The sequence below is a fragment of the Xenopus laevis genome, chromosome 4S, assembly GCF_017654675.1.
Source record: "Xenopus laevis strain J_2021 chromosome 4S, Xenopus_laevis_v10.1, whole genome shotgun sequence".
NCBI classification, from domain to species: Eukaryota; Metazoa; Chordata; class Amphibia; order Anura; family Pipidae; genus Xenopus; species Xenopus laevis.
This window is the reverse complement of record NC_054378.1, coordinates 106,894,898-106,907,743: the sequence shown is the minus strand read 5'-3', so window position 1 is coordinate 106,907,743 and position 12,846 is coordinate 106,894,898. Positions and strand designations below refer to the sequence as shown.

Below are 12,846 nucleotides of genomic sequence, written 5' to 3'. Positions count from 1 at the left end.
ACCAGTTTAAAAGTTGGGTGTGAGTGATCTGGCTAACTCGCTTTCTGCAACACTTTCATGTCCAGCACCTGGTATTCTACTTGTCCCATTTACATATAAACACAGATCTTATTTTTTTTTTTATCTTGCTTGGTTACTAAAAGTAGTGATTTCAAGTTTGATGACCCAATTTGGATCAGGTCAAGCCACCTGGGAACCTTTGTATCTTAAGATTAAACTTCCATTATACTTTTATCTCTTTTTATTGAAGACAATTTATCTGAAGAGATGTCCTAGATCATGACGGGCAACCTGGGAGCTGTAGTTCACCAATAGCAGCATGTCTAAGGCTGACTGTCCCTATCCAGCTGGTTGGATCTTGGGTTTGGTCAAGTATGCTCTATAAGTGAGCATTTCTTTAATGGGATTATGTCATGATTTTTATGATGCAGTCTAAATTACACTGCCAAATATTTCACTCTACAATATACAATTGCATTCCAGAACCAGCAAGTGTATTTTTTTTTGTTGTTGTAATATTGGTGTGTAGGAGCCATCTCAGGTCATTTTGCCTGGTCAAGTGCTTTCAGAAAGAGCCAGTACTTTAGGATGGAACTGCTTTCTGGCAAGCTGTTGTTCTTGTTCTGCTGATGGGCTGCTGGGGGGGGGGGAGGGGTGATATAACTCCAACTTGCAGTACAGCAGTAAAGAGTGACTAACGTTTATCAGAGCACAAGTAACATGACTAGGGGCAGCTGGGAAATTGACAATATGTCTAGCCCCATGTCAGATTTCACAATTAAATATAAATAAAAAATCTGTTTTCTCTTTTGAGAAACAAATTTCAGTGCAGAATTCTGCTGGAGCAGCACTATTAAAGGGCCTGTAAAGGCAAAAACAATAAAATACAATTTTTACTTTCTTTAATGAAATGTTAGGGATGCACCGAATCCAGGTTCGGGATTTGGCCTTTTTCACCAGGATTCGGCCGAATCCTTCTGCCTGGCCGAACCGAATCCTAATTTGCATATGCAAATTAGGGGCAGGGGGATTGAGTGACTTTTTCCTCACAAAACAAGGAAGTAAAAGATGTTTTCCCCTTCCCACCCCTAATTTGCATATACAAATTAAGATTCGGATTTGGTTCGGTATTTGGCCGAATCTTTCACGAAGGATTCGGGGATTCGGCAGAATTCAAAATAGTGGATTCGGTGCATCCCTAAAAAATGTGTACCGTTTTTATAAGAAACCTGACCGTGTGCAGTGAAATTCTCCCTTCATTTACTGCTGTGGATAGGAATTGTCAGACAGTCCCTAACTGCTGGGCAGGGAAACAATCATACTTATGAACAGCAGGGGGAGCCCTCGCCTTACTTCCCAGACATGCAGAAATCAAGCAACTTTGTTTGTTTCCCTGTAGAACAGTTGGCGACAATGTAGAGATTTGTATTGCATTTTATTTTGGCTTTACAACCCCTTTAGGGCAGAGGCACATGCTGCTATAGCCAAATCTCTTCTTCTTCTTCGGGTGACTAAACCCCCCTGAACTGCCTTCCCGCCAGCTAGAATGTATATTGCCGGCGCGATGGCACTTGGATCGCTTGGCTTTCCGAAGTGGGCCGAAGTTTCCTCGTGAGGCAACTTCAGAAAACGAATCATTCCGAGTGCCATCCTGCCGGTGATTTACATTCTAGCCGGCAGGAAAGCAGTTTGGGGAGATTAGTCGCCCGAAGAAGAAGCGATTTGTCGATGGGCGATTAATCTCCCGAAATAGCAACGTGTGTCTCTGCCCTCACTGTTTCCAACTCCAGCTGCAGGGACAAAGATCATGGAATCAAATTTATTTATCTATTTCTAGGATTATTTTGCTGCAGCCACTGGTTCTGCAGAGTTGGAGAAAGTTTGTATTAAACAATACAAAATGTATAAAACCCACTTTAGATTACATGACAACACAGGACCCAGTTCAGTCTGTATATTCTGATTATTAATCAGTCTTGCTGTATTGTCTTCTGGCAGATATTATTTGACTTGTGCTGTTTTGATAATTTATGACGGTCCCTAAGCAGCCCAGACCACACTGAGCATGTGCACAGTCTTGGTCTTGCAAAGATGTTTAACAAAGTTACAAGATGGTGACCCCCTGTGGCCAACTTTGAAAGCATAAATCATTTGTTTGATTAGGCTTGTGGTGCAGTAAGTTCAGGTTTATATCTAGTATACAAAATACAGCATTTCTAGCCTTATTCTATTTTAGACTTTACATTCCCATGTTTTCCTATGAGTGTATTCATTTAACCATGGGCCCCATTCTACTTAACTGGAAAACCCCTTGCATAAGGGGTCTCCTTACTAAATAGTATAGGGCCTCATTATTTCTATTGGTGGCCCTATGTGTATGTGTGGCCCGGGTGGAAGAGCAAGCAGAGTCTAGGAAATAAAGAGATTATGCCATGAGGATAAACAGTGTTTTCTTATATTTAAAAATGTGTACAGAATGTAATGGCTTTGGGGAGTAACAATTTAACTGTGCATGCATGCACAAGTAGGTATATTATACAGTATTCATATGAGTAGAACAATTGTTGTACAAGATATGTCCTTTGTACTTCATTTAGGTTCCCCCTAAGGGGCCCTCTGATGCTGGAGGACCAGGCTAAATGTCCTCAATGTCCTACCCTAAAGCCATTCCTGATGATTGGATCCCTTTAACCACTTTAGCCACTGTACCTTTAAATTGAGCTAAAATTAAATAGAGCTACAAGGGAATTCATATACTGAATAGATTTTTGCAATCTCTCTATCCAGGCTATAATAGAGCCTAGGAAATTGTCCTTGATAGGCAAAGCTCTATTTACAAACCTGTGCCAAAGTGCCAATTACATCCAATCACACCCCCCCTCCTGGATTGTTATGACACCCAGCCTGACTTCTTATACAATTGTAGGCCTATGGAATGTTATATAAATAAAATAAACTTGTGTCCCATCTGCAAACTGAAATAATAATTTGCATAGCTTAAAGGCAATAAACTGTATATATTTATCTCTCCATCTGGAAAATGCAGCACGAGGAGGAACAGGTAACTCACATATTCCGTGTCTGCCTTGGAATCATAATATTCAATGTCTTCTTCCTATAAAGAACAACAAAATGAACAAAAAGAGTACAAGTTAAAAAGGCACCAGCAGTAGCATTAGATTTAGAATTTTCCATGATGAACAGTCCAAAAAAAGCAACTTTTATCCAGTTGAGCTGTATAGTGCTGGAATGCACCAGGCTCTAACTAAATTATACACTTTATTTTTAGATCGGCACTAGGCTTGCAGTTTTCCATTTGCCTCTCTTGTGCCGTATCACATCACTATTTCCCCCACCGTTGCAATATTTCCCATCTATCTGCCGTTTAGCCACACACAGCCATAGGCAAATATCTTACTACAATGGCCTCAGTTCAAAACATTTTTTTTATTTTTTATCAAGCATCGCAAGTTCTATTTTTTGCTCGCTTTGTAAAATCTAGGCCAGAGAGACTGACAAAGGAAAAGACATGAGGGGCCCCGTTACTAAGCGCAAAATCTATCATAAGTTTAACGAATGCTGCTATATTCGAAATTGACTCATAATAAAACCATAAAGGGAAAACATCGAGAAAAATGGTTTTAATGTGCACCTTGTGCAGAGTCTTGTAACTAGTGCATGAAAGGAAAAAGGGGATCTTTTGCAAGTAATAGTCCTTTTCCCTTCCCTTTATTGCGGGTTATTATGTGACTTATATCTCTTTCATCTGCAGTGAGTGATAACGTAGCATTCCCCACTGAGAAACTGTTCAGCTCTATCCCCAGACAGCTCCACTGATACTTCTGGCCTGAACTTGCTGCCTGTAGCCTGGACATTACATTCACATGGGAATTAACATTTTAATAAGAAAACGAAGTCTGTAGAATTTATTTTTCAATTAATGCCAGAATTAATGCCAGCGATCCCCAACGAGTGGCTTGTGAGCAAAATGTTGCTCACCAACCCATTTCATTTTGCTCCCAGTGGTCTCGAAACAGGTGCTTCTTTTTGAATTAGAGGTTTGAAGTCAAGTTTTAGTTGCACGAAAACCATTTGTACTGCCAAATAGAGTCACTTGTAGGCTACCAGTCCACATAGGGGCTACCAAACAAAAATCATATTTGGCACCCTCCAAGAACTTTTCGAAAGCTTATGTTACTCTCCAACTTATTTTACATTTGAATGTGTCTTACAGGTAAAAAAGGTTGGGGAACCCTGCATCTTGCATTTCAGCAGTCACAGAAGCCCCCTTATTTCAATAGAATGATTCACAACCATGCCACCCTGCTTTTGTCCAAGGGGTATCTGGAAATGCAGTAACCCACCATTTTGCCCTAAATGCTGGTCAGGCATCCGCTGCTTTGGCCCCTTTAGTGCAGTGTTTCTTCACCTTTTTCCAAGACGTCCCATACAAAAAATCTGCAATTCAGCTTTGTAATTGATTTAGAAAAGGTTATTAACCTTATTTAATTTACTACGAAGCATAATGGGTTAAGAATTCTCTCTTAAGGTGGCCATACACGTGCAGATAAAGCTGCCGATATCGGTCGTTTGGACAAATTTGACTGCTTATCTGCCCGTGTATGGGGGCTTCTGACGGGTCTTCCCGATCGATATCTGGCCACGATATCAATCAGGATGGTTTGATTTTTAACCGACCGACCTGTCGGAGCCCCTTGGTGTATCCTAATTCGATCGTTTGGCCATACGGCTGAACGTTCGAATTACCCCCGATATAGCCATGCCGTTAGTGGCATATCGGGGAAAGATCCGCTCGTTTGGCGATGTCGCCAAACGAGCGAATCTTTGAGTCTATGGCCAGCTTAAGGCAGTGGTTTTGGATCAAGACCCCCCTTGAACCTTAAGTGATGATGGCTCTTATCTCATCAAAGGTCAAGAAAACACTTGTTTATAAGTCACTCCACCATAGTTCTAACAATATAATAAACCTCCAAATTCCATGTTTCATGTTTAAGGGGATCTAAACTCTAAAAACTCAGATCTCGGTTTCAGAAATATTAGAAGTTTTAGACTGTAAATACCAGGCTTTCAGCTCAAATCACTCTGTGAAGGTTAGAGTGTTAATGATCCTGACTGCCTATGCACTTTCTGTATAGTCAGTTAGCCCCAAACCAACAGTGCATTTTTGGGTTTAGGTTCTCTTTTAATTGTTTCCCCCACCAAAGTCGCAGGGAAATATCCCACGCTCCAGTTGGAGGGGAAAAATAACATTTTGTGCAAAAAAATTATCCTAATAAATGCTACACCTACTCAATGGAAGGAGGTTCCAAAGTGGGTGGCGATGTTGGGCGTGATGTCACACTCTTGCACATGATAAGGAAGGGAGCATGTAGAAATGATCACCTACACCGGGAGGGAAGCATAGCTCTCATAAGGAGCATTTTTTTGACAAAGTAACATCATTTCCAATTTGCCCTTTAAGCTTACGGAATGTTCAGGCCACTGTTCCAGGCCTCCCCCAGTGGACTCACCAGTTTGGAAATCACTGCTCTAAGGGGGGACTCAAAGCAAATTATGGGAACCTCTGCTGTAAAGATTGTGTTTTTGTTTGTTTTAAGCAGAAGGGAAGAGTATAATGATATGCTAGAGCTAATCAAGCAAGATTAGGCACAAATCAAAATTCTGAATGTTAAAGGGGAACTCCACAAAAACATAACTTAAGCTTCTTGAAAAGTAAACATAATTTCATGCAACTTTGCAATATACATCAATTAGAAAATATGCAGACTTTTCATGATTTTTAATGTTTTTTTTTATTGGCAAATACTGACCCTGCCGTAGATACAGGCAAAAGGCAGCGGCTACTGGTATGGGATCTATTATCTGTAATGCTTGGGTCTTTCTCTTTCCTTAATCTGGATCACAAGGCATTAAAATCAATTAATAAAACCCAATAGGATAGTGTTGCCACCAATATGGATTTCTGCAGCTCAATTACTAACAAGTACAAAGATTTATTAATTCATAGTAAAAGAAAAAAAATGAAAACACAACTTAAATAAAAGTCTGGAAAATAGCATTCTGAATAATGGGTTCCTGTATTCTGCACCTGTATTACTGTATCATACGCTTACTTCTGTTAATTTTTTTTTTTTAATGTCATTATTTAAAAAACAAAAAAAAAACAAAAGGAAGAATGGGAAATAGTAAGAACAAGAGATGCCACCCTCATGTAGAACTGGTATGTTTTGGCCACAGGATTCCCCTGCCTTCTTGCGTTTGTTAAAATATAGAAAGGGCAAGTTATCCAAACAGCCCAATTTTATTCTTTGGCTGAGGAATCTCTTATCTACATGTTAGGTTTATCATGTAATATACATCATTCCCCAAGTTTTCCTGAGGCTAATAGTCAGTAACTCAAGATTTGCCTTCTGGGCATAGAATAGGAGCATAAGATTGTAAGATTGTTCAGCCTGTCATGGTTATTTAGTGTAAAGTTCTGTGTAAGCCAAAGGTGAAACATCTCTGGATCATTGACAATTGGTGAGTCAGGAGAAACGCCAATGAATTTTAGCACCTGCTTCCAAACAATCTGTAAATTGTAGCACATGAAACCTTGTCCAAAAATGGCCATCATGAATTTTAGAACTTAATCCCACCAGGAATTCTAGCATCTGCTCCAGAACCTCTCCCACAAATACTTCTCTTTGTGGCACCTTCCTCAGTCAAGTCTCCCACCGGCTTGGACCATCCAAGAATTTTAGCACTTGCCCTCAGAATCTCCCCATAAATCCAAGAAGCTACTCCAGAACATTCTCATGAATTGTAGCACCTACGTATTACCAGAACAACCCCATGACTTCTGGCACCAGCTACTTAAACCTCACAATAAATTTCTTGCACATGCCCCCAGAATCTTATCATGTATTCTACCAGATGCCTGCAAAACCTTACTGTGAATTCTAGCATTTGCACCCAGAACCAACCAGTGAAATATAGCACCTGTTTCCAGAACCTTAACATGAATTCTAGCACCATTGCCCCAGAAACCCCCTTGAATTCTAGAACACTCCCTTGAATTCCAGCACCTACATCCAGAACCTTACCATGCAGTCTAGCACCTGCCTCCCAGAACCTTAGCATGAATTTTAACACCCTTGCCCCAGAACCCACCTTGAGTTATAGAACACCCGTTGAATTATAGCGCCTGCATCATCACCTTATCATGCATTCTAGAATTTCCCCCCAGAACCTTACCATGAATTTTAGCATCCTTGCCCCAGAACCTACCTTGAATTCTAGAACACCCCCCTTGAATTCTAGCACCTACATTCAGAACCTTATCATGCATTCTAGCACTTGCCCCCCAGAACCTTACTATGAATTATAGCTTGCCCCAGAATCTTACTGTGAATTATGTGAAAAATGAATAGTAGGATAAGAATAAACTTGATTTAGATACAGATTACCGTTCTTCAGTGTAAAAAGATTGTATTAAAATAAAGACAGCTTTCCCTTCCCTAATGCATCTTGATCCAAATACTGGCCTAGGGGCTGGAGACAGAAAATAGGACACTATTTCCATATAGAATCTTCCAACCTTGTACTAATCAATTTAATTAAAATGGCACATGAAAAAGCTCAGTGGAAAAAAAAATCTTCTGTTTCCGTTATTCGTCCTAAAATATTCAATAAAGGCAGAGGCACAGCTCTACTTTGCATGTGAACCTACAGTATATACAGAAACAACTGTATGTGCTCATATAGTACTATACTAGGAACCATATTTTATATTATACACAGGAACCAAAGGCATTATTAAACAGGTCTCGACTCCCACTATACAGTACCTGGTATGATAGGAACCTCTGCCAAATCCTAATCCCCATTCTTACCTACATCCACCCTTCTTGTATCACCCCATCTTATTACTGCCATGCTCCCAGCAATCCTCCACTCCCAATTTGCATACCTTCCACCTACTCTTTGGTTCTCCTTACTGGTCTCCCTCCCCTCTGCCATGCTCACCCTGGAGCATAATGAAAGCTGACATTGTATCAAACATTGTAAAGACTCTAATTTGATAAAGATCATTCTCCAAAACACAAACCTATTAACCAGCAGGAAAAATACCCATCTGGGTCTGAGTGTGTGCAGTATGTTTGGGATGCACCGAATCCACTATTTTGGATTCGGACGAATTCTTTGCAAAAGAATACCAAACCGAATCCGAATCCTAATTTGCATATGCAAATTAGGGGTGGGAAGTGGAAATCATTTTTTACATCCTTGTTTTGTGACAAAAAGTTGTGTGATTTCCCTCCCCGTCCCTAATTTGCATATGCAAATTAGGATTCGGATTCGGTTTGGCCGGACAGAAGGATTTGGCTTTAAAAGGCAGAATCCTGGCCGAACCGAATCCTGGATTCGGTGCATCCATAATTATAGGTCATAATTACACGCAGCTCTTTAGCTCTTAACCTAGGTGAATTTAGACCCAAGGTTAAGTTAAGGACAAATATGCAAAGCTAATGCACTTACCTTCTTCCCATACACCTTTCTGTGACAGAGGAGATAGAATATTGCCTTGATTCTACTTGGCTGTAGCTGTTCCTCTTATTTATTTATTTTTTTTAAATGAGGTCACCCAGAGCCCCTCAATACACATAATACAACCTGGCTGCTCAATTTCCTTCTGATCCCTGTATCAGTAGAATTCTATGCCTTCTAGATTTCGTTCTGCTATTTAAAAGAGAATCAAGACTGAAAGTGAATAAAATAACATGGGTCAAGGGCTTTTCATTTATCATCTTCACTAACGTGGCCATGATTGTTTTTTTATATTAGATGAGACAGAACCCTCTTACATTTAGGTGTACTCTAAATGCTCCCATTCCTTCAGGCTTGTCCTTAGTGCTCTTATTTAGAGCACAAAGTGCAATTACTGAACTCTTTGCATCCCTTCAAAATCTCCCAATGGGTGTTGGCTGTCATATTTTAACACAAGCTATAGGCTCAAGAAACGTCTCTCCAAATTCTTCATTATTCATATCTTACCCACAATTAGAAGACATAAGATGGGTGATCTCTCCTCTGATAAATGTATTAGATTACGCTCCCCTAAAGCTAATTTAATACATAATCTATGGTCCTGCCCCCAATACAAACTTTTTGGTGAGAAGTAATCTCATACGGGGCATAGATGGCTGAAAAACCACTCCAAACACAAATGGAATGAGCTTTATTTAGTAACACTACATCATATACACAATTAAGGAAAGCAGAAGTAAATTGGGAAGACTGGCGGCAGCAGCTAGGAGAACAATATTACAATAATGGCTATACACTGACCGCCCCATCCATCACACTGGTAAAACAAAAACGACACCATATCTTTCACATGGACTGGCTGGAAGCGCTAACCAGAAAAGAACAGAATACTATGAAATTCTTTAACACGTGGACAACACACATAAAATCTCTCCCACAACAAATCAGAAACCTTATGTTCTCTACATTCAGATACACAACATGATATGATATCGAAACATTAAGAGACCAACCATTGGTTATGAAATCCAAATACCTCAGAACTTTACAGCAGGAATGGGAACAACCAGACTACGCACCCCCCCCCCCCCGGAGTCATCAAATTAACAGATTATTGACTTCTTATCAAACATAATTCCTCATAAAGTCTTTAGAAGAGCTGAAAATGTTATTATGTGTTGTTGATGTAACTACATGAATCTTTATCATTCCTTATTGAAAAGATTTGTATGCCAGAAACATAAAGGTTATGTTACTACAATAAATAAAAAGACAAGTTTAAATAAAAAAAGCTATAGGCTAGTGTCTTAAATACTTGGTGCATAATAAAACAATTTTAGGACACCCTTAAACTTTGTACAACATTTCTCATAAACATACATTGAGACCTCCTATCGGTAAAGCTGGCCATAGACTCAAAGATCCGCTCGTTTGGCGACATCGCCAAACGAGCGGCTCTTTCCCCAATATGCCACTAACGGCATGGCTATATCGGGGGTAATTCGAACGTTCGGCCGTGTGGCCGAACGATCGAATTACGATACGCCAAGGGGCTCCGACGGGTCGGTCTATTAAAAATCAAACCTTCCTGATCTATATCATGGCCAGATATCGATCGGGAAGACCCGTCGGAAGCCCCCATACACGGGCAGATAAGCTGTCAAATTGGTCCAAACGACCGATATCGGCAGCTTTATCTGCCAGTGTATGGCCACCTTTAGTGTCCCACTTATACCTCCTGGAACCCCCAGCACGGCAAGGGTCTGCTTTCTTTATAATTACACAACTGCTGTAGGCTGGACAGACTCCATGACACCTTAAGCTGGCTATAGATGTATAGATTTGGAAGGGCAGACTAGACAGCTTCAACCATACTTAATGACTTTCTAGACATGTACAGTATGCAGATTGTGGGTCATTTCAACATAAAATTCTGAGATCCTATTAGGTCAGAGAAGATTGGAGATCTTTGCAAATTTGATCTGACCAAGTTATGATCATTCAACTTGTTGGCTCTAATGCATGTAAACAAAAGAAGGTGGCTTGTGTGCTGATTAATTGGAATCTAAAGAAATTGGTTTGTGCGTGAAAAGCTTTACTGTATATAGTATCCCACACCAGCAGCTCCTTCCCAGAATGAAGCCCATTCTCTGTGCACATAACTGTTCAGGCTTCCCATCTGTGCCACCTTCTCATCCCTGTCTCTCTGCCTCCTACAACTCTCAACACATGCTGCTGTCAATGGATATTCCCTACTCTCTCTTATCAGAATACTTGCTCCCAAGCAGAGCTTCAAACGTACCTGAAAGCTCATAGCTTCAAGGATATCTAGAGTAAAACATCTAGCTCATCTTTAAAGGGATTGCTCACCTCCCAAACAAAGTTCAGTTGTTTTCAGTTTTCAGAAACTCGCCTCAGATGGCAGCGCCCCGCTAGGTACCAGGGGCGGCAAAAATGCCGCTCCTGGTACTTTAAGAACCGAATTTACGGTTTTCAAACGGGAAATTCGGCTCTTCTAGTACAGAGAGCGCAATTATGCTCTCTGCGCTAGCGTCCTGGCCCTCTCTGCCGCCCTGCGGAGGGAGGCGGCTGCAACACCAAGCTGCCTCAGGCGGCGGAGGGGCCAGGACGCCCCTGTAAATAAGGTGCATTTTCCCTTTAAAAAAAAAATATATATATCTACATAAACGCGTTTCTATTCCAAGACAATACAGATAATAAGATTTCGAAAGCAGGGCAGCTCATTCCAATCCATGTTCACTGTAGGTAAATGTGTTCCTAATCCTGTTTGATACAGCTAAGTAATTTATAGGATTAATAAATCCTTTTGCTTTGAACTGAAATGAAGATATTTAGCAACAAAGAAAAAGATGAGCGTTAGAGTGCGCCCTGGATATGTAATTAACGGTATAAATAAGGTACAAAGCCACTACAAGCCTTTTAATGGCTGAATTTATATTACTTTCTGATATAACACAATTATTTTATATGTATATTCCCGTCACAGGCCCAGTGATAGTGAGGGGTGATTGGGCTCTTCATCGTGGAAAAGTTCTGACATAAGAAAGCATCCGGCGGCCAATCAGGAGAAAAGGACTTGAAATATGTTACATATCACACAGAGCGATTAAATTGTACTAAGAAGCAGAGGAGGGGAATTAAAACTGCTAACATCAAAGGTACAGACAATTTTACACATGTTAGATTAATCATGCCTGGGACAGGACAGCCAAAAGATAGCGATTAAAATGGGAAATGCACACTAGATGGTGAATATTCATGAAATGTTTATATCAGAACAGGAGGGAGGTTTATCCTAACATGCAAGATTAGTCAACTTTCCCATGGGGCAAATCAGAGCCCCCATACATCATAAGCTTTATCTCATTTTCTACAGAACCCCCCGGGGCTGTAACTACAGAGGAAGCAGACCCTGAGGCTGCAGGGGGGCCCAGGAGATACAGGGGCCCCATGAGGCCCTAATTCATATAAAAGTTAAATAAATTTTGTTAAAACAAGTCAACCTCTAGACATTTGGGGGGCCTGAAAAATAATTTGTTGTGGGCCCATTAATATCTAGTTAAGCCACTGGAAAGGCCCGTGCACTTAAAGGTAACTTAAACACATTCTACTTTCAGTTTGTATTTGTGAAATGAAAATACAAAGAGGCTATAGAAGTCTTTACACTTCTGTGAAGGCTTTCCACTAGATGTTAATTATGCAATTACTTATGCTACAAAGCCAGTACATCCAGTGCTGCTCCTGGCTTTTACCGTGGTTACGTAAATACAAAAAGTGGCATAAGACTCTAATTATCTACTTTTCTAAAAATGGTCTTCAGTGCCCATATACCGCTCACCATAAAGCACTTTTTGGTCTGGGTACCTCCCGCCCCAGGCCCTTCGTTTGAACCTTGGGTAAAAGGACGAGTCCTACCCCAACATCGATGTGACCCGGGTGCCGCTGCCACGAGTCCGTCACTAAGAGGAACGTAATCCGAACATCGACCGTTTCGGCAGTGCACTCTGGAATCACCTTGAAGAACCGTACTGCTTCCAGATCACAGGTAAAAGCTGACAATCTTTTATATTGATAAAGATTGTCAGCTTTTACCTGTGATCTGGAAGTAGTACGGTTCTTCAATGTGGTTCCGGAGTGTGCTGCCGAAACGGTTGATTTCCACTCGATGTTGGAAGGTTATTGTGGATTGGCTCTCAGTCAAAGTCCCAGTTTATCCCACAGGTGTTTCAATGGGTTGAGGTCAGAGTCTGTTCAGACCAGTCTTGTTTTTCCACT

The 12,846-nt window shown here is 40.7% G+C and overlaps 1 protein-coding gene across 2 annotated transcripts in view; it reads right to left on the bottom strand.

Annotated features, from left to right (window-relative positions):
* cacna2d2.S (calcium voltage-gated channel auxiliary subunit alpha2delta 2 S homeolog) overlaps positions 1-12,846 on the bottom strand; it is a 188,472-nt gene that overhangs the window by 37,428 nt on the left and 138,198 nt on the right. For both annotated transcript variants that reach the window (XM_041561692.1, XM_018261321.2), the window contains exon 5: positions 3,071-3,115. In XM_041561692.1, the coding sequence (XP_041417626.1) occupies positions 3,071-3,115 (45 nt within the window). The remainder of the gene's footprint in view (positions 1-3,070; positions 3,116-12,846) is intronic.